General features: G+C 49.6%; 1 protein-coding gene across 2 annotated transcripts in view; it reads left to right on the top strand.

The window, feature by feature from the left end:
• The window catches only part of SH3GL1 (SH3 domain containing GRB2 like 1, endophilin A2), a 62,020-nt gene that overhangs the window by 26,926 nt on the left and 17,114 nt on the right, over positions 1-17,980 (top strand). For both annotated transcript variants that reach the window (XM_079960842.1, XM_079960843.1), the window contains exons 2-4: positions 8,938-9,006; positions 12,652-12,724; positions 17,428-17,571. In XM_079960842.1, the coding sequence (XP_079816968.1) occupies positions 8,938-9,006; positions 12,652-12,724; positions 17,428-17,571 (286 nt within the window). The remainder of the gene's footprint in view (positions 1-8,937; positions 9,007-12,651; positions 12,725-17,427; positions 17,572-17,980) is intronic.

The following is a 17,980-nucleotide window of genomic DNA, read 5'->3' on the forward strand; positions in this document are numbered from 1 at the left end:
AATAGGTACCACTGTGGCGGGAAGGTAAACGGCTCTGGTTTCCGTCATTGCACCAGAAGCGGTTTAGGCCTGCTGGCCACACGACCCGGAAAGCTCTCTGCGGACAAATGCTGGCCTTAAAGCGAGATGAGCGCCGCAACCCCATAGTCACCTTTGACTGGACTTAACCGTCCGGGGGTCCTTTATATATATTTACCTTTACCTAAACTCCAAAATCCACAACAGGGCAGCCCAGCCAAGTTGTCAAAACTTTCTGAAGGCAGCCCTGTTCTGGGAAGCTTTTAATGTTGTTTCATTATACTTTTTATGTTCTGTTGGAAGCCACCTAGAGTGGCTGGGGCAATGCTTCAAATGGGTAGGGTACAAGTAATAAATGGTGGTGGTTCTTGTTGTTTTGCCTCAGGTGGTGAAACAGGCTGGGCTGCCAATGCCTCATGTTATAGGTTGCTTTTGCCCATGTTGCTTCACTTGTAAATAGAGATGTGAAAGCTTGGAAATCCCCCAGAAAAAAACACACACCCCTTCATTTTTCCTCCTTCTTCCTCGAGCCCTCACACCTCTATTTTCAGTGTGCCATGCACAAGGATAAAAAAGTAAAGGGACCCCTGACCATTAGGTCCGGTTGTGGCCGACTCTGGGGTTGTGGTGCTCATCTCACTTTACTGGCCGAGGGAGCCGGCGTACAGTTTCCGGGTCATGTGGCCAGCAGGACTAAGCCGCTTCTGGCGAACCAGAGCAGCGCACGGAACGCTGTTTACCTTCCTGCTGGAGCGGTACCTATTTATCTACTTGCACTTTGACATGCTTTTAAACTGCTAGGTTGGCAGGAGCAGGGACCGAGCAAAGGGAGCTCACCCCGTCATTGCGGGGATTCGAACCGCCAACCTTCTGATCAGCAAGTCCTAGGCTCTGTGGTTTAACCCATAGCGCCACCCACATCCCTTATGCACATAGATGGCTCTGAGTAAATAAATGATCACAATGAGCCGTGGTAAGGGTTTTTTCTTTCTTTACATTCTCAAAGCTGTGGGCGTCTCTTTTGCACATCTCTGGAGAGCAGTCTTGGAGCTAGAAGGACCTGAGGGTTCACAGAAAGTTCTGAGCAGGCCTGCTCCCCCTTGCAGCACTGAAAGCAATATGGTTCCTTGTTCAGCACCGTCAATTGCTGATGTGCGGCAAAGATTCCAATCTCTGGCCTATTACGGCTTCTTTGGAGCGCAGAAAGCTGCCTTGACACTAAACCAGTCTATAGGTCCGTCTAAGGTAAAGGTAAAGGTACCCCTGCCCGTACGGGCCAGTCTTGACAGACTCTGGGGTTGTGCGCCCATCTCACTTAAGAGGCCAGGGGCCAGCGCTGTCCGGAGACACTTCCGGGTCACGTGGCCAGCGTGACATCGCTGCTCTGGCGAGCCAGAGCCGCACACGGAAACGCCGTTTACCTTCCCGCTGGTAAGCGGTCCCTATTTATCTACTTGCACCCGGAGGTGCTTTCGAACTGCTAGGTTGGCAGGCGCTGGGACCGAGCAGCGGGAGCGCACCCCGCCGCAGGGATTCGAACCGCCGACCTTTTGATCGGCAAGTCCTAGGCGCTGAGGCTTTAACCCACAGCGCCACCTGCGTCCCTATAGGTCCGTCTAGGTAAAGGTAAAAAGGTAAAGGACCCCTGGATGGTTAAGTCCAGTCAAAGGCGACTATGGGGTTGCGGCTTTCAGGCCAAGGGAGCCGGTGTTTGTCCACAGATAGCTTTCCGGGACATGTGGCCAGCAGGACTCAACTGCTTCTGGCGCAACGGGGCACCGTGACGGAAACCAGAACACACAGAAACGCCGTTTACCTTCCTGCTGGAGTGGTACCTATTTATCTACTTGCACTGGCGTGCTTTCGAACTGCTAGGTTGGCAGGAGCTGGGACCGAGCAACGAGAGCTCATCCTGTTGCTGATATTCGAACCGCCGACCCTCCGATCGGCAAGCCCAAGAGGCTCAGTGGTTTAGACTGCAGTGTCTAGCTCGGTCCTATCTGTAGTGGGTCTCCAGAGTTCCAGGCCAGGGTTCCAGGGATCGCACTGCACCCTGAGCTCCGGGCTCCGGAAAAATAGCTAGAGCACTTTGCCCCGGGCGTAACTACTTCAAAGTGAAAGTGCCAAAGGGAGACAGTTGCACACAAACGTGCAGATCAGCCTAATATTTATCCGCAGTCCGCAGCGCACTGTGTGCCCAAGTGAGTCATTTGTTGAAACTTCATGATAGCAGGATGTTTATCTGTGTGGTGGGTTTTTTAGGTAAGGCATATGTGCCACAGTTAGAAACTCAGATATATCGGCTAATCACCAAATGCCACCTTGAACCTGGGTCAGAGTCAGGCGCAACACAATGTCTGGGGGCCATCTTTTCCCCTTTCATTATTATTTTAGTTATAATAATAATTAATTACTTTTCTATAGCACCGTGTGTTTTAAATATAGGGACGCGGGTGGCGCTGTGGGTTAAACCACAGAGCCTAGGACTTGCCGATCAGAAGGTTGGCGGTTCGAATCCCTGCGACGGGGTGAGCTTCCGTTGCTCGGTCCCTGCTCCTGCCAACCTAGCAGTTCGAAAGCACATCAAAGTGTAAGTAGATAAATAGGTACCACTCTGGCGGGAAGGTAAACGGCATTTCCGTGCGTTGCTCTGGTTTGCCAGAAGTGGCTTAGACATGCTGGCCACATACCCGGAAGCTGTACGCCGGCTCCCTCAGCCTGTAAAGGGAGATGAGCGCCGCAACCCCAGAGTCGGCCATGACTGGACCTAATGGTCAGGGGTCCCTTTACCCTTTACCTTTATGTTTTGAAGAAAGAGTCTCAAGGCAGTTTACAACACCTTAAAACATCCAATAAAACAATCCAGAATAAAACAACTTCAAGCTTGAAGGAATATACCGTATTTTTCGCTCTGTAAGACGCACCAGACCACAAGACGCACCTAGTTTTTGGAGGAGGAAAACAAGAAAGAAAATATTCTGAATCTCAGAAGCCAGAACAGCAAGAGGGATCGCTGCGCAGTGAAAGCAGCAATCCCTCTTGCTGTTCCTGGCTTCTGGGATAGCTGCGCAGCCTGCATTCGCTCCATAAGACGCACACACATTTCCCCTTACTTTTTAGGAGGGAAAACGTGAGTCTTATAGAGCAAAAAATACGGTATTTCAGATCCTTCTCTAAGTGGTGTTTGGCTTTCCACATATTTATTTACCTACTTAATTTATAGAGCTGCCCCATAGCAGGCGGACTCTAGGAAGCTAGGGTGGTGTCATGGCTAGCAGTGGTTCTCAACCTGTGTGCCCCCAGATGTTGTTGAACTACAACTCCCATCATCCCTGAATCCTGGCCTTGCTAGCTAGGGGTGATGGGAGTTGTAGTCCAACAACATCTGGGGGCACACAGGTTGAGAAAGGCTGGGTTAGAGTGTCGGACAAGGGTTCGAATCCCCGATCCGTCATGAAGCTCTTCGCCTACCTCACAGGGTCGTTGTAGGGATTAACTGAGATGGGGGCTGAAGCATGTGCTCCCTGGAGAAAAAGGTGGGAGATAAATTACTGCTCTTCTGCCACCTGCTTAAGGAAGCTGGAAGGGCCAGCCAGATGGAGACGTCTGTCGCCAACCTGGCTTCCAGAGATCTCCATGTGGCTGCAGTTGGGCACGCGCCTGGGGCCTGGGGAATTTCTGTCGCCGATGTGTATAGCTGTTGTGCCACAGATTCGTTCATGGATGGATGTTGCCCTCCCTCCTCTTTTCAGGATCCCTTCTCAGGAAGGGCCTTGCCACTCAGTTCAGTGGTAACTCTGGATGCAAATGGGATCCATTCCGGAGCCCCGTTCACATCCTGAACGCAACCCGCATCTGCGCGTGCGCGGGTTGCGATTTGCCGTGTCTGCACATGCGCGTGACGTCATTTTGAGCATCTGTACATGCGCGAGCGGCGAAACTCAGAAGTTACGTGTTCAGTTACTTCCTGGTCGCCGTGGAGCGTAGCCTGAAAACGCTCAACCTAAAGCATATTTAACCCGAGGTATGACTATATCTACTGATGTATGGAAGTAAGAGCTGGACCATAAAGAAGGCTGATCGCCGGAAAATGGATGCTTTTGAATTCTGGTGCTGGAGGAGACTCTTAAGAGTCCCATGGACTGCAAGAAGATCAAACCTCTCCATTCTGAAGGAAATCAGCCCTGAGAGCTCACTGGAAGGACAGATCCTGAAGCTGAGGCTCCAAGACTTTGGCCACCTCATAAGAGAAGAGAAGACTCCCTGGAAAAGATCCTGATGTTGGGAAAGATGGAGGGCACAAGGAGAAGGGGACGACAGAGGACGAGATGGTTGGACAGTGTTCTCGAAGCTACCAGCATGAGTTTGACCAAACTGCGGGAGGCAGTGGAAGACAGGAGTGCCTGGCGTGCTCTGGTCCAGGGGGTCACAAAGAGTCGGACACGACTAAACGACTAAACAACAACATTGACTGTATCTGGGCTGAATGCTTCATCTTAGAAATTGCATCTTAGAGTTGCAGTGGGTCATCTACTCCATGCCCCTACAACGGAGGAATCTTCTGCTCAGTTTGGGGCTTGAACGCATGGCCCTGAGATGAAGAGTCTCGTGCTCCTCAGACTGAGACTCTTCAGCCAGCCTCCTGCTTCCCCTCCAAGGGCATTGCTTTTCCCATAGAAGTGGGTGACCCTCCAGAGATGACCTTGCCGGTGGTGGTGGAAGGCAGGAAGGAAGGAAGGAGGGGAAATGTCATCCTGGTGGGGACAACATCCGAAGGAGCACCTGCCCTCCCATTGACCTTATTGTGCACTGGAACAAACAGATGTCATCTTGCAGAGAAGAGTTTTAACCGTAGAGAAGGACCTCTACAGTAGTACCGTCCCATCCATAGAATCATAGAATCATAGAGTTGGAAGAGACCACAAGGGCCATCGAGTCCAACCCCCTGCCAAGCAGGAAACACCATCAGAGCACTCCTGACATATGGTTGTCAAGCCTCTGCTTAAAGACCTCCAAAGAAGGAGACTCCACCACTCTCCTTGGCAGCAAATTCCACTGTCGAACAGCTCTTACTGTCAGGAAGTTCTTCCTAATGTTTAGGTGGAATCTTTTTTCTTGTAGTTTGGAACCATTGCTCCGTGTCCGCTTCTCTGGAGCAGCAGAAAACAACCTTTCTCCCTCCTCTATGTGACATCCTTTTATATATTTGAACATGGCTATCCTATCCCCCCTTAACCTCCTCTTCTCCAGGCTAAACATGCCCAGCTCCCTTAGCCGTTCCTCATAAGGCATCGTTTCCAGGCCTTTGACCATTTTGGTTGCCCTCCTCTGGACACGTTCCAGTTTGTCAGTGTCCTTCTTGAACTGTGGTGCCCAGAACTGGACACAGTACTCCAGGTGAGGTCTGACCAGAGCAGAATACAGTGGCACTATTACTTCCCTTGATCTAGATGCTATACTCCTATTGATGCAGCCCAGAATTGCATTGGCTTTTTTAGATGCCGCGTCCATGGCATCACTTCCCAGCGGAGGCTCGCGTTTTCGGCACTTTGTCCAGACCTTTCTTTAATTGAGCTTTAAAACTCCGGCGGCCTTTATCCTCTTGTTTTTATAGGCTCAGCTAGAGCAATGTTTGTTCTGTGTTCGTCGCAACCATGGACGGACGTGTCGTTGCAGGAGCGCGGCAGAAAGGAAGGTGCAGAGATGAAAATAAGAAAAGGGGGAGACACCTACCAAGCTACAACATTTTCCTTTTTTGAAATTGTTTTTATTTGATTTTGCCAAATACATATCCATATCCACGTATAGAGATTTCTCTGAATCTCGAGACTCCCTCCCCCCCCCCCCCCGCCATCCCCTCCGTGGGTCCTGTTGTTAACATTTAATACTGTATGTTATTCCGTAGCCTGTATTCCATATCAATCCATATTGTCCATAACGTTTGTTGCATTGCAAGTGAGATTAAACCGCTGCTAATGTTTTCATCGGATTGCAGTGGTCCGGTAAAGGTAAAGGGACCCCTGACCATTAGGCCCAGTCGTGACCGACTCCGGGGTTGTGGCGCTCATCTCGCTTTACTGGCCGAGGAAGCCGGCGTACAGCTTCCGGGTCATGTGGCCAGCAGGACTAAGCCGCTTCTGGCAAACCAGAGCAGCGCACGGAAACGCCGTTTACCTTCCCGCCAGAGTGATACCTATTTATCCTCTTGCACTTTGACGTGCTTTCAAACTGCTAGGTTGGCAGGAGCAGGGACCAAGCAACGGGAGCTCACCCCGTCGCAGGGATTCGAACCGCCGACCTTCTAATCGGCAAGTCCTAGGCTCTGTGGTTTAACCCACAGCGCCACCCGTGTCCCTGCAGTGGTCCCCTAGGTAGATGCTAATTCCCCCCCCCCCCATTCTTTTTTGTCCTTACCAAGCTACAACATTCTTCTGATCAGATCCCCACCCCTTTTCGAAGGGAGGAAGGGAGATAAAGAGAAATCGAAGGAAGGAAGGAAGGAAGGAAGGAAGGAAGGAAGGAAGGAAGGAAACTCTAGGTTAGGTTGGCATCCTTCTGCCTTGGAAGACAATGGAGGAATGCGCTTTTTGGAGTGAGGTCAAACTGTAGGATGGTCACCGCTCCTGCTGTGGCTATAGAAGCCTTTTGTTCCTGTCTTGGGTCGAGTTGGGACTACATGGAGATTACCGGGCACCAGGTTGGCGACCACAGTTTTAAAAACCCCTGCCTTAGTCCGTAACTAACGCCATTTCCTTTTCCGCCGGGTACGTCTCTCCTTCTCGTGTACTGGGACAAGTGAATTGTTGTAAGAGCAAGGTGCAGTCGAGCGACGCAGTTGAGATTGTCGGATCGTCGCATCGGAAGGGACCCCGAGGATCATCTAGTCTAATCCCCCCGGTGAATGGACATTCTGTTGCGGCGAACTAGATTTAAGGTGCCCACTTGGGACCTAGCTTATATACCCACGTTTCCAACACTGGCTGGGGCAGATGACTGTGTCCAGTTACGCAGCACTGTGGTGTTTCTTCTCTCTGTGCTCCGCCAGTCGCTGCTACAGATACAGGACTTGACTGCCTTATCTCCAGGCACCGCAAGGGATTACCACATGGCGGGGTTGATCCCGCCAGCCTTCATATCACATTTGCAAACGTCTTTGTTGCACAGAGGGACGCAGGTGGCGCTGTGGTTTAAACCACTGAGCCTCTTGGGCTTGCCGATTGGAAAGTCTGCAGTTCGAATCCCCTCAACGGGTGAGCTTCTGTTGCTCGGTCCCTGCTCCTATATTTAAACGTATACAGTGGTACCTTGGGTTACATACGCTTCAGGTTACAGACTCCGCTAACCCAGAAAAAGTACAGAAATCGTGCTCCGGCGGTGCAGCAGCAGCAGCAGGAGGCCCCATTAGCTAAAGTGGTGCTTCAGGTTAAGAGCAGTTTTAGGTTAAGAACGGACCTCCGGAACGAATTAAGTACTTAACCCGAGGTACCACTGTATTTCATACCTACAGCACAGCACCTTGGAACGTTCTGGATGCTACAAAAAAACACCAAAGACTGTTTGGAATAATTGGAACTGAACATTGGACGCAACTAGTGGATTCTGTAAAGGGATGAATGCAAACTGGAATCACTTCCATTTTGGACATACAGTGGTACCTCACAAGACGAATGCCTCGCAAGACGAAAAACGCGCAAGACGAAAGAGTTTTCCGTTTTTTGAGTCGTTCCGCAAGACGAATTTCCCTATGGGCTTGCTTCGCAAGAAAGACAAAACGTCTTGCGAGTTCTTGCGAGTTTCTTTCCTTTTTCTTAAAGCCGCTAAGCCGTTAATAGCCGCTAAGCCATTAATAGCTGCTAAGCCGCTAAGCCGCTAATAGCCGTGCTTCGCAAGACGAAAAAACCGCAAGACGAAGAGACTCGCGGAACGGATTAATTTCGTCTTGCGAGGCACCACTGTATTGAAATTGAACTAGTCCCTTTAAAAATGTGCTCTCCAGGCTCTGTCACTAGCAAGCTTCCTTTGCTTACACTTACCCAGCATATTTGTAATCTGTTCGTTCCTAAGTGAAACTTGGTTGTGCTTGGAATAAGGGTGCGAATCATAGAATCGTGGAGTTGGAAGGTCTAGTAGCGCTAAAGCATCCATGACAGATGGCCATCCATTAAATGTGTTGCTTTTTAGTTGTTGAAATAAATAAAAAAAATTGTCCAGTAGCACCATAGAGACCAACTAAGTTTGTTCTAGGTATAAGCTTTTGTGCGCATGCACACTTCTTCAGATACCATGCACACAAAAGCTTATACCCAGAACAAACTTAGTTGGTCTCTAAGGTGCTACCGGACAATTTTTTAATTTATTTCAACTGCTTCAGACCAACACAGCTACCTACCTGTTTTTAGTTGTTGTTATAGATGCGGGTGGCGCTGTGGGTTAAACCACAGAGCCTAGGACTTGCTGATCAGAAGGTCGGCAGTTCAGATCCCCGCAATGACGGGGTGAGCTCCCATTGCTCAGTTCCTGCTCCTGCCAACCTAGCAGTTCAAAAGCATGTCAAAGTGCAAGTAGATAAATAGGTACCACTCCGGCGGGAAGGTAAACGGCGTTTCTGTGCACTGCTCTGGTTCACCAGAAGCGGCTTAGTCCTGCTGGCCACATACCCGGAAGCTGTACGCTGGCTCCCTCGACCAATAAAGCGAGATGAACGCCGCAACCCCAGAGTCGGTCACAACTGGACCTAATAGTCAGGGGTCCCTTTACCTTTACCTATGGAGGAAAAAAATCCTCAATAAAAGAGCAAGATAATTGAAAGGTACCCAATCTGTTTCTCCTGCAAAAAGAAAAGTTGACAATTCTGAAATAGTGTGTTAGCTGAGGAACTGCCTGTTGAAGCGTGCTTTGTGTTTGTTGTTTTCTTTAAAGATGGTCAGCGAGAAGGTTGGAGGAGCCGAGGGCACCAAGCTAGATGAAGACTTCAAGGAAATGGAAAAGGTGAGTAGAGGAAAAGCAACATTGCGCATGGGTGCAATGCGGGGATGGCACATTCATGTCTATGCTCTGCTAACCTCAAGGTTAGATTACCGCAATGCGTTATACGTAGGTCTGCCTCTGAAGACTGTTCGGAAACTTCACCTGGTGCAGAATTCAGCGGCCAGGTTGCTCACGGGACTGGCAAGATGGCTTGAGCATCTCACACCAATCCTGGTCCGATTGCACTGGCTGCCAGTTAGTTTCCTGTCCCAGTTCCATTTTTTTTTTAAATAAATTTTTTTATTAAGATTTTAAAGGTTACAGAAAAAAAAGGAAAAGAGGAAAAATATATATATGTATATATACATAACAATCAAAGAAGAAGGAGAAAAAACAATACATATAAAAAAAATCATCAAAAAACAGAACGCAAAAAAAGAAATAAAAAGCAAGTCAAACCTTTAAATCACTTACCGTATTTTTCGCTCTATAAGATGCACCAGACCACAGGACGCACCTAGATTTTGGAGGAGGAAAACAAGAAAAAAAATATTCTGAATCTCAGAAGCCAGAACAGCAAGAGGGATCGCTGTGCAGTGAAAGCAGCAATCCCTCTTGCTGTTCTGGCTTCTGGGATAGCTGCGCAGCCTGCATTCGCTCCATAAGACGCACACACATTTCCCCTTACTTTTTAGGAGGGGAAAAGTGAGTCTTATAGAGCAAAAAATATGGTACTTACATTCACTTATTTCCTTGACTTCCTCACGCCTCCCATTTTTGTATTCTAATTCAATTAGATATTCCAGCAAATCCTTCCAACTTTGTTTTTATCCTAGTAATTTATCTTAACATACTATAATTTTACATTCCCTCTTTCACCAATTCATTTTTACTTAATCCTTTCTATCCTTTCTGCTAAAACCGCATAATTTTTTTCCCCCCAACGTCTTTCTTCCTCCGCCGACTCTTCTCCTTGGTCTTGGATAGTTTCCTGGCCCAGTTCAAAGTGCTGGTCCTGACCTATAAAGCCTTAAACGGCTCAGGACCTCAATACCTCCAGGACCGCTTCTTTCCATATAGAATCATAGAATCATAGAGTTGGAAGAGATCACAAGGGCCATCGAGTCCAACCCCCTGCCAAGCAGGAAACACCATCAGAGCACTCCTGACATATGGTTGTCAAGCCTCTGCTTAAAGACCTCCAAAGAAGGAGACTCCACCACACTCCTTGGCAGCAAATTCCACTGTCAAACAGCTCTTACTGTCAGGAAGTTCTTCCTAATGTTTAGGTGGAATCTTCTTTCTTGTAGTTTGGATCCATTGCTCCGTGTCCACTTCTCTGGAGCAGCAGAAAACAACCTTTCTCCCTCCTCTATGTGACATCCTTTTGTATATTTGAACATGGCTATCCTATCACCCCTTAACCTCCTCTTCTCCAGGCTAAACATGCCCAGCTCCCTTAGCCGTTCCTCATAAGGCATCGTTTCCAGGCCTTTGACCATTTTGGTTGCCCTCCTCTGGACACGTTCCAGTTTGTCAGTGTCCTTCTTGAACTGTGGTGCCCAGAACTGGACACGGTACTTCAGGTGAGGTCTGACCAGAGCAGAATACAGTGGCACTATTACTTCCCTTGATCTAGATGCTATACTCCTATTGATGCAGCCCAGAATTGCATTGGCTTTTTTAGCTGCCACGTCACACTGTTGGACCTACCCATATGAACCTACCCAGACCCTGAGATCATCTTCCGACGCCCTCCTCCGTGTGCCTTCTCCTTGAGAGCTCCAGAGGGTGGCAACATGAGAACGCGGCCTTCTCTGCAGTGGCTCCCCATCCATAGGATGCTCTCCCTAGGGAAGTTCGCCTGGCGCCTTCATTATACACCATTAGGTACCAGGCAAAAACGTTCCTTTTTAACCAGGCCCTTGGTTGACCTGATGGACATCCTATATGTGGCTCTTTTTGGGGGGTGGTATTATTGGGTTATTGCTTTTATTTTAATTTTATATGTTGTTGTTGTTTAGTCGTTTAGTCGTGTCCGACTCTTCGTGACCCCCTGGACCAGAGAACGCCAGGCACTCCTGTCCTCCACTGCCCCCCGCAGCTTGGTCAGACTCATGCTGGTAGCTTCAAGAACACTATCCAACCATCTCGTCCTCTGTCCTCCCCTTCTCCTTGTGCCCTCCATCTTTCCCAACATCAGGGTCTTTTCCAGGGAGTCTTCTCTTCTCCTGAGGTGGCCAAAGTCTTGGAGCCTCAGCTTCATGATCTGTCCTTCCAGTGAGCACTCAGGGCTGATTTCCTTCAGAATGGAGAGGTTTGATCTTCTGGCAGTCCATGGTACTCTCAAGAGTCTCCTCCAGCACCAGAATTCAAAAGCATCAATTCTTCGGCGATCAGCCTTCTTTATGGTCCAGCTCTCACTTCCATACATCACTACTGGGAAAACCATAGCTTTAACTATACGGACCTTAATTTTATATACTGTGATCTTTTTATGTGAACCGCCCTGAGACCTCTGGGAATAGAGCAGTATATAAATTTGATCATGACCATCACCACCATAATACGTGAAACAAGTCCTTTGGCAACTGGGCTCAACTTCAGGCTGGCCCACATCAGGGTTGGGGGACTCCCACCACCCCCAGATACCAGGACCAGTGGTCAGAGATAACAGGAATTGTAGCGTAACGTTATCTGGGGACCCAAGGTTGAGGGACACAGGTGGCGCTGTGGGTTAAAGCCTCAGCGCCTAGGGCTTGCCGATCGAAAGGTCGGCGGTTCGAATCCCTGCGGCGGGGTGCGCTCCCGCTGCTCGGTCCCAGCGCCTGCCAACCTAGCAGTTCGAAAGCACCTCCGGGTGCAAGTAGATAAATAGGGACCACTTACCAGCGGGAAGGTAAACGGCGTTTCCGTGTGTGGCTCTGGCTCGCCAGAGCAGCGATGTCACGCTGGCCACGTGACCCGGAAGTGTCTCCGGACAGCGCTGGCCCCTGGCCTCTTAAGTGAGATGGGCGCACAACCCCAGAGTCTGTCAAGACTGGCCCGTACGGGCAGGGGTACCTTTACCTTTACCTTTAAGGTTGAGAAAGGCTGGTACAGACCTTCCCCAGACTGATGGAGGGCACTCCTTGAGAAGGCTGTTCTAGGTCCTACATAACATATGCGGGTGGCGCTGTGGTCTGAACCACTGAGCCTCTTGGGCTTGCCGATCGGAAGGTTGGCAGTTCGAATCCCCGCAACGGGGTGAGCTCCTGTTGCTCAGTCCCAGCTCCTGCCAACCTAGCAGTTCGACAGCACACCAGTGCAAGTAGATAAATAGGTACCGCTCCAGCGGGAAGGTAAACGGCATTTCCATGCGCTCTGGTTTCCGTCACGGTGTCCCGTTGCACCAGAAGCGGTTTAGTCCTGCTGGCCGCATGACCCGGAAAGCTGTCTGTGGACAAATGCCGGCTCCCTCGGCCTGAAAGCGAGATGAGCGCCGCAACCCCATCGTCAGCTTTGACTGGACTTAACCATCCAGGGGTCCTTTTACCATTACCTTTTTTATAACAATGTTCTGGATTTGCATTTCCACTGAAAGTGGTTAATCTTCTCCCGTCATTAGAGTTAACTGTGGCCTGATACTGCTTTTGTATTGTCAAATCATTGCTTCCATTTCTACAGAAAGTGGATCTCACCAGCAAAGCTGTTACAGAAGTCTTGGCTAGGACTACGGAATACCTCCAACCCAATCCTGGTAAGTCCCTTTGCCATGGCTAAGTGGCATCTGAGCTTTTTTCCCTATTTTGCGAATTTTGTCCAGAATTGTTTCTTTTTTTTAAAAAAAAAAGAAAGCATTTGCTTTTTGAGACGAATTCTACTTCCTTCCTTGAGACCTTCTTGGACTCCAGCTCCCAGCAGTCAGTGCAGCCAGCAGTAGAGAATGATGGGAACTGGAGTCTCACAACATCAGGCACAGGCAAACTCGGCTCTCCAGTTGTTTTGGAACTACAACTCCCATCATCCCTAGCGAGCAGGACCAGCGGTCAGGGATGATGGGAGTTGTAGTCCCAAAAACATCTGGAGGGCCGAGTTTGCCTGTGCCTGAGCAACATCCACAGCCCCCATTCCCCAGCACCCCAGAGTTCTTAAAAAAAAGACAGCACATAAAACAGCTTGGTGGCTGTTCGTTGCTAGACAAGAGGCAGTGCTCTTCCAGCAGAAAGCTGCGATTTTGATGTGGAACATCTGCATGGGAATTTTGGCACTCCGCTCGGGTGGAAAAAAACAGCGCAACCCATTTCTGCAGCCAGAAAGGGACGGGTGGTTTTGTTTCGCTTAACGTTGCTCGATGCAACGTGAAATCTTTTGGCGTGATGGAGTCCCCTGCATATTATTCTGCAGCCGGTGCTACACACACACACACACACACACACACCATTTCTTCACCGATACCACGGTCTCCGACTCTTGTTTTGTTTTTGCTTAGACCTCTGTGTGTGTTTTTTCTTACTTGATCTGTATTTTGTGGTCACAGGGGAAATAGTTTTTTGCTGAGTTTTCGTGGCGACTTCTTTGACTGCTTTTCAGGGATCAGATCCTGGTTTAATCAGCCGGGGTGTGCTTGGGCTGTGTGCGCTCGCACCCTGCCCTTATTTTATTTATTCGTGTCGGTGGCTCTTACATCGCCTCGCATTCCAAAGGAAATCTCTTAAGCGGCTTGCGACATCCTAAAAATATCAGAAATAAAAAACCAGATACAAGAACCTCAATGGGAGGGGAAATCCACATTTTAGAGTTGCGGAAGGAACACTTAAGACATCCAACTGAGCAGGCTCTTGAGAAGGTGTGCTATTTAAACCTGCCCCCTTTCCCACATTTTCAGAGTCAGAAGACCCGAGGGGTAGCCCAGATAACTTTATGGCCCAGAAATGTGGCACAGCGCCTCTCTTCTGCCTGCAGGGAGGACTCAAATTTAAGAAAAAGGACGCGGGTGGCGCTGTGGTCTAAAGCACAGAGCCTAGGGCTTGCCAATCAGAAGGTCGGCGGTTCGAATCCCCGCAACGGGGTGAGCTCCCGTCGCTCGGTCCCTGCTCCTGCCAACCTAGCAGTTAGAAAGCAAGCACCTCAAAGTGCAAGTAGATAAATAGGTACCACTCCGGCGGGAAGGTAAATGGCGTTTCTGTGCGCTGCTCTGGTTCGCCAGAAGCGGCTTAGTCATGCTGGCCACATGACCCGGAAGCTGTACGCCGGCTCCCTCGGCCAATAAAGCGAGATGAGCGCCACAACCCCAGAGTCGGCCATGACTGGACCTAATGGTCAGGGGTCCCTTTACCTTTACCAGATGTCCCCAGGGACAGTCCCTGGATTTACAAATCAGTCCCCGTACAAAATCTATTGAAGTTGAAAAGTGCCCCCGGATTCATTGAAAAAAATCTGGTAACCTTAACTTAGACGGCTGTGGGGAGGTGGGGACTTTCAGCCTCAGCAAGTGATTCACAGGGTAAGAGGGATGAGCTGCTGTGCTCATTAGACCTGACAGCCAGCCAAGCCTGGGGATATCATGCTTTTGCTAATAAAGAGTTAACTCCCAACTTTGAACTGGCGGCTTGCTATTTGACATGGGGGCTTGAAGCTGGGTCTTTCTGCACCACGCAGGGCAGATATTCTGCCACTGAGCTGTAAGCCCACTTCCCAAAATAAAGCCTTTGTGGTTCCGAATGAGCACATGATTTTGGGAGCACAGGAAGTTGCTCGAGAATTGCTTCTTGAGAACACAGACATTTTGGACTTAGAAGGTTTCAGTAATGCTTTTGGGTGGCATGCATATCTGTGGTACGACAAGGTTAAAGTACATAAAGCATTCAAAAACCATATTGTCAGGAAAGCATTATTTAATGTCTGGATAAGATATAAAGACTTACTGGAAAATAAAACCCCAAGGTGGCTGTCACCAATGGAAGCAAAGGCTTTGAAAAGACTCAATATGGAGGCCAAATGGCCGAAATATTGGCAAATACTGGAACAAGAAGGAGATAAATTGAAATTGCAGAGTTTTGAGAAATTAAAAGATAAAGTGCGAGATTGGCTTCATTACTATCAAATAAGAGAGACCTACAATTTAGATAAAAAAATTGGCTTCTAGGTAGAAAAATCAAAATTGGAAACAGAACTGTTAGACCCCAAAACTAAGATACTTTCAAGAATGTATAACTTGCTGTTAAAATGGAATACTCAGGATGAAACGGTCAAATCAGCTATGATTAAATGGGCACAAGATATTGGTCACAATATTATGGTTTGCTGACTGGGAACAGTTGTGGACCACCGGTATGAAATTCACGGCATGCAATGCCTTAAGAGAGAATATTATGAAAATGGCATACAGGTGGTACATGACACCAGTCAAGCTTGCAAAAATATATCATTTGCCCGAGAATAAATGAGAATTGAGTCGAGGCCACTGGCCTATCCAGCCCAATATCACCTGCACTGACCGTGGCATTCCAGGGTTTCAGCAAGAGAAGGGGTCTTTTCCCTACCCCCCACTTGCTGACCTGTCCCTTTGAGTTGAAGGTGGCTTTCGACGCGCACTGTGTTTTTTGCTGCTGAGCCAGCCGGCAAGGCAGTCCGTGCTGCCTGCTCCCGATTCTTGGCATTTGGGTTGCATTCCAGCAGGCTTCCCGTAACCACTTCTGCAAAGAGGACCCCAGGGATTAATTGGGATCTTTGCCAGAAGATCAGGGAGTCCGTAGCTTTCGCGCACACACATCCCTCTCACTTCTGGCAAGTTCCGGGCTGGACTATTTTCTGCCTGCGATCCTGGAAAAACGACCATTACCTGATATTTCTGGGTCGTTCAAAGACAATAGAATTTTCTTTTCTTGGCCGGCGAGGCTGCCTCTCCTGTTTCCCTCCCCTGCTTAATTATTGGCAATCGCCTTGACTCATTGGCAAGACAGTCTGATGGAAACTCTCGTGTGGCTGCCGTCCATAGCTGTCAACTTATTGGGGGGGGGGAACTCCCTTATCACAGCACCGTGTCCCGCTGCTGTCCCTTATTGATGATATCCCGGGTTTCAAAGGAAGCAGCTCCTCTCCCTCTCTCCCTGCCAGCCAGGGAGCAGGGAGGCTCCAACTGTGTTGCTTGGCTGACCAGCCCGCCCCCCTCTGGCCTCCTCGGCCCCCGGGAGCCCCTCCCCGCCAGGACTGGTGGGAGCCCTGGGCCCTTCCGCCACCATCCTCCTTGCGGCCGCCAAACTGAGTGTCTCTGCCTGGGGCCTCCCCTCTGCCCGTTGCCGCCGCTCCCGCTAGCCGTACTGCGGCTGTGCCACCAAAGGACCTGGATGAGATGGGCAGCCTGGCACGGCCTATGAATTGCTGAGAAGCCTTGAGAGTAGAGCGAGGGCAATCATAGAGAAAGCAGTTCAGAGAGAGGAGGAGGAGGTGCGGGCAGGTGTTCCAAGGGCTACAAGGGAAGGACCGCAAGCGCTTCTCCCATAGATTTGTAGTGGTAGACTGGCATAGATGGTCTGATCTGCGGGTTTACTTTGGGCGCTATCTCCCCCCCTCCTCCTCCCGCCCCACCTGATGGAACTGAGAGCTGCAGATGGAGCATGAGAGAAAAGATACAGAACTGCAGCAGCATCTTCGTAGCTTGGACTTCGTTTTGTGCGAAAAGTGGTTGCTGCTTGTAGTTATTTACCGTATTTTTCACGCTATAGGACACACTTTTTCCCCTCCAAAAATTAAGGGGAAATGGGTGTGCGTCCTATGGAGCGAATGCAGGCTCCTTGGCTTCAGCAATAGCAATGTGAAGCCTCTGAAGCACCGAGGGAGCGCTCCCTCCGCACTCCGGAGGCTACGCATTGCTTTCGCTGAAGCCTGGAGAGCGAGAGGGGTCGGTGTGCACCGACCCCTCTCGCTCTCTGGGCTTCAGGGATAGCCACCTGAAGCCTTTGGAGCGCAACGGGAACTCGCGCTGCGCTCCGGAGGCTTTGGGTTCCTTTTGCCCAAGCCGGAAGAGCAAGACTCTCCTGGCTTCAGCAGAGAGGGAGAGCTGCGCAGCGCCCCTTCAGCCAAGCGGGAGGAGAAATGGAAGGGGCTCCATTTCTCCTGCCGCTTCGCTGAAGGGGCGCTGAGCAGAGAGGGGAAACTTTTTTTTCTTGTTCTCCCCCTCTAAAACAAGGTGGGTCCTATGGTCGGGTGCGTCCTATAGAGCGCAAAATACGGTAATTGCAGTGTTTCATCTGCTGGTGTCTTGAGCAGCAACCTCTGGAAACGAAGGGCTAAAAACTGGCGCTGCTCTCCAAAATTATCTGGTCCCTTTTCACTTCGTATTTCAGCTGGTTGACTAAAATCCCTTATTTTGGCTGCTGATCCCTTATTTTCGAGGCTGCTGGTCCCTTGTTTTCAAATCTGCAAGTTGACAGCTATTCTGCCGTCTCTTTTCTACGCCAGCGTCCCGGGCCAAGCTGACCATGCTGAACACGGTGTCCAAAATCCGAGGGCAAGTGAAGAACCCAGGCTACCCGCAGTCGGAAGGCCTTCTTGGAGAGACCATGATCCGTTACGGCAAGGAGCTGGGCGAAGACTCCAATTTCGGTGAGGGCGCCCTACCCATATTATTATTCTCATTAGGTTGCTTGGTTGGCATCCGTCTGTGTCTCAGGTGACAAGGGAAGAAGGTACTTTAACCATTGGAGAGTTATGGCACCTCCTGTGGCCATAGAGACCCAATACAGGAGAGACATGTTTTGTTGCAGCGGGGCAGAGAGTGGCGTCCCCTACCTGGGATCTTCCCCATGCAGAGCAGGCACTGTGTCGCTGAACGGTGGCCTGTCCGCTCTCACCTTTGTGGGTTTTGCACAGCCTTGCCAAGGCTGCTTTGCTTTCTTGCTTTCCTTTTATTTATTTTATGTTTAAAAGATATTTTGTTTTTTTAGAATAGTTTTTATTTGATTTTACAAATTCATTCGCACTCCTGATCACAAAAAAAAAATAAATTAAAATT

The sequence above is a fragment of the Podarcis cretensis genome, assembly GCF_951804945.1.
Source record: "Podarcis cretensis genome assembly, chromosome: 18".
Lineage (NCBI taxonomy): Eukaryota > Metazoa > Chordata > Lepidosauria > Squamata > Lacertidae > Podarcis > Podarcis cretensis.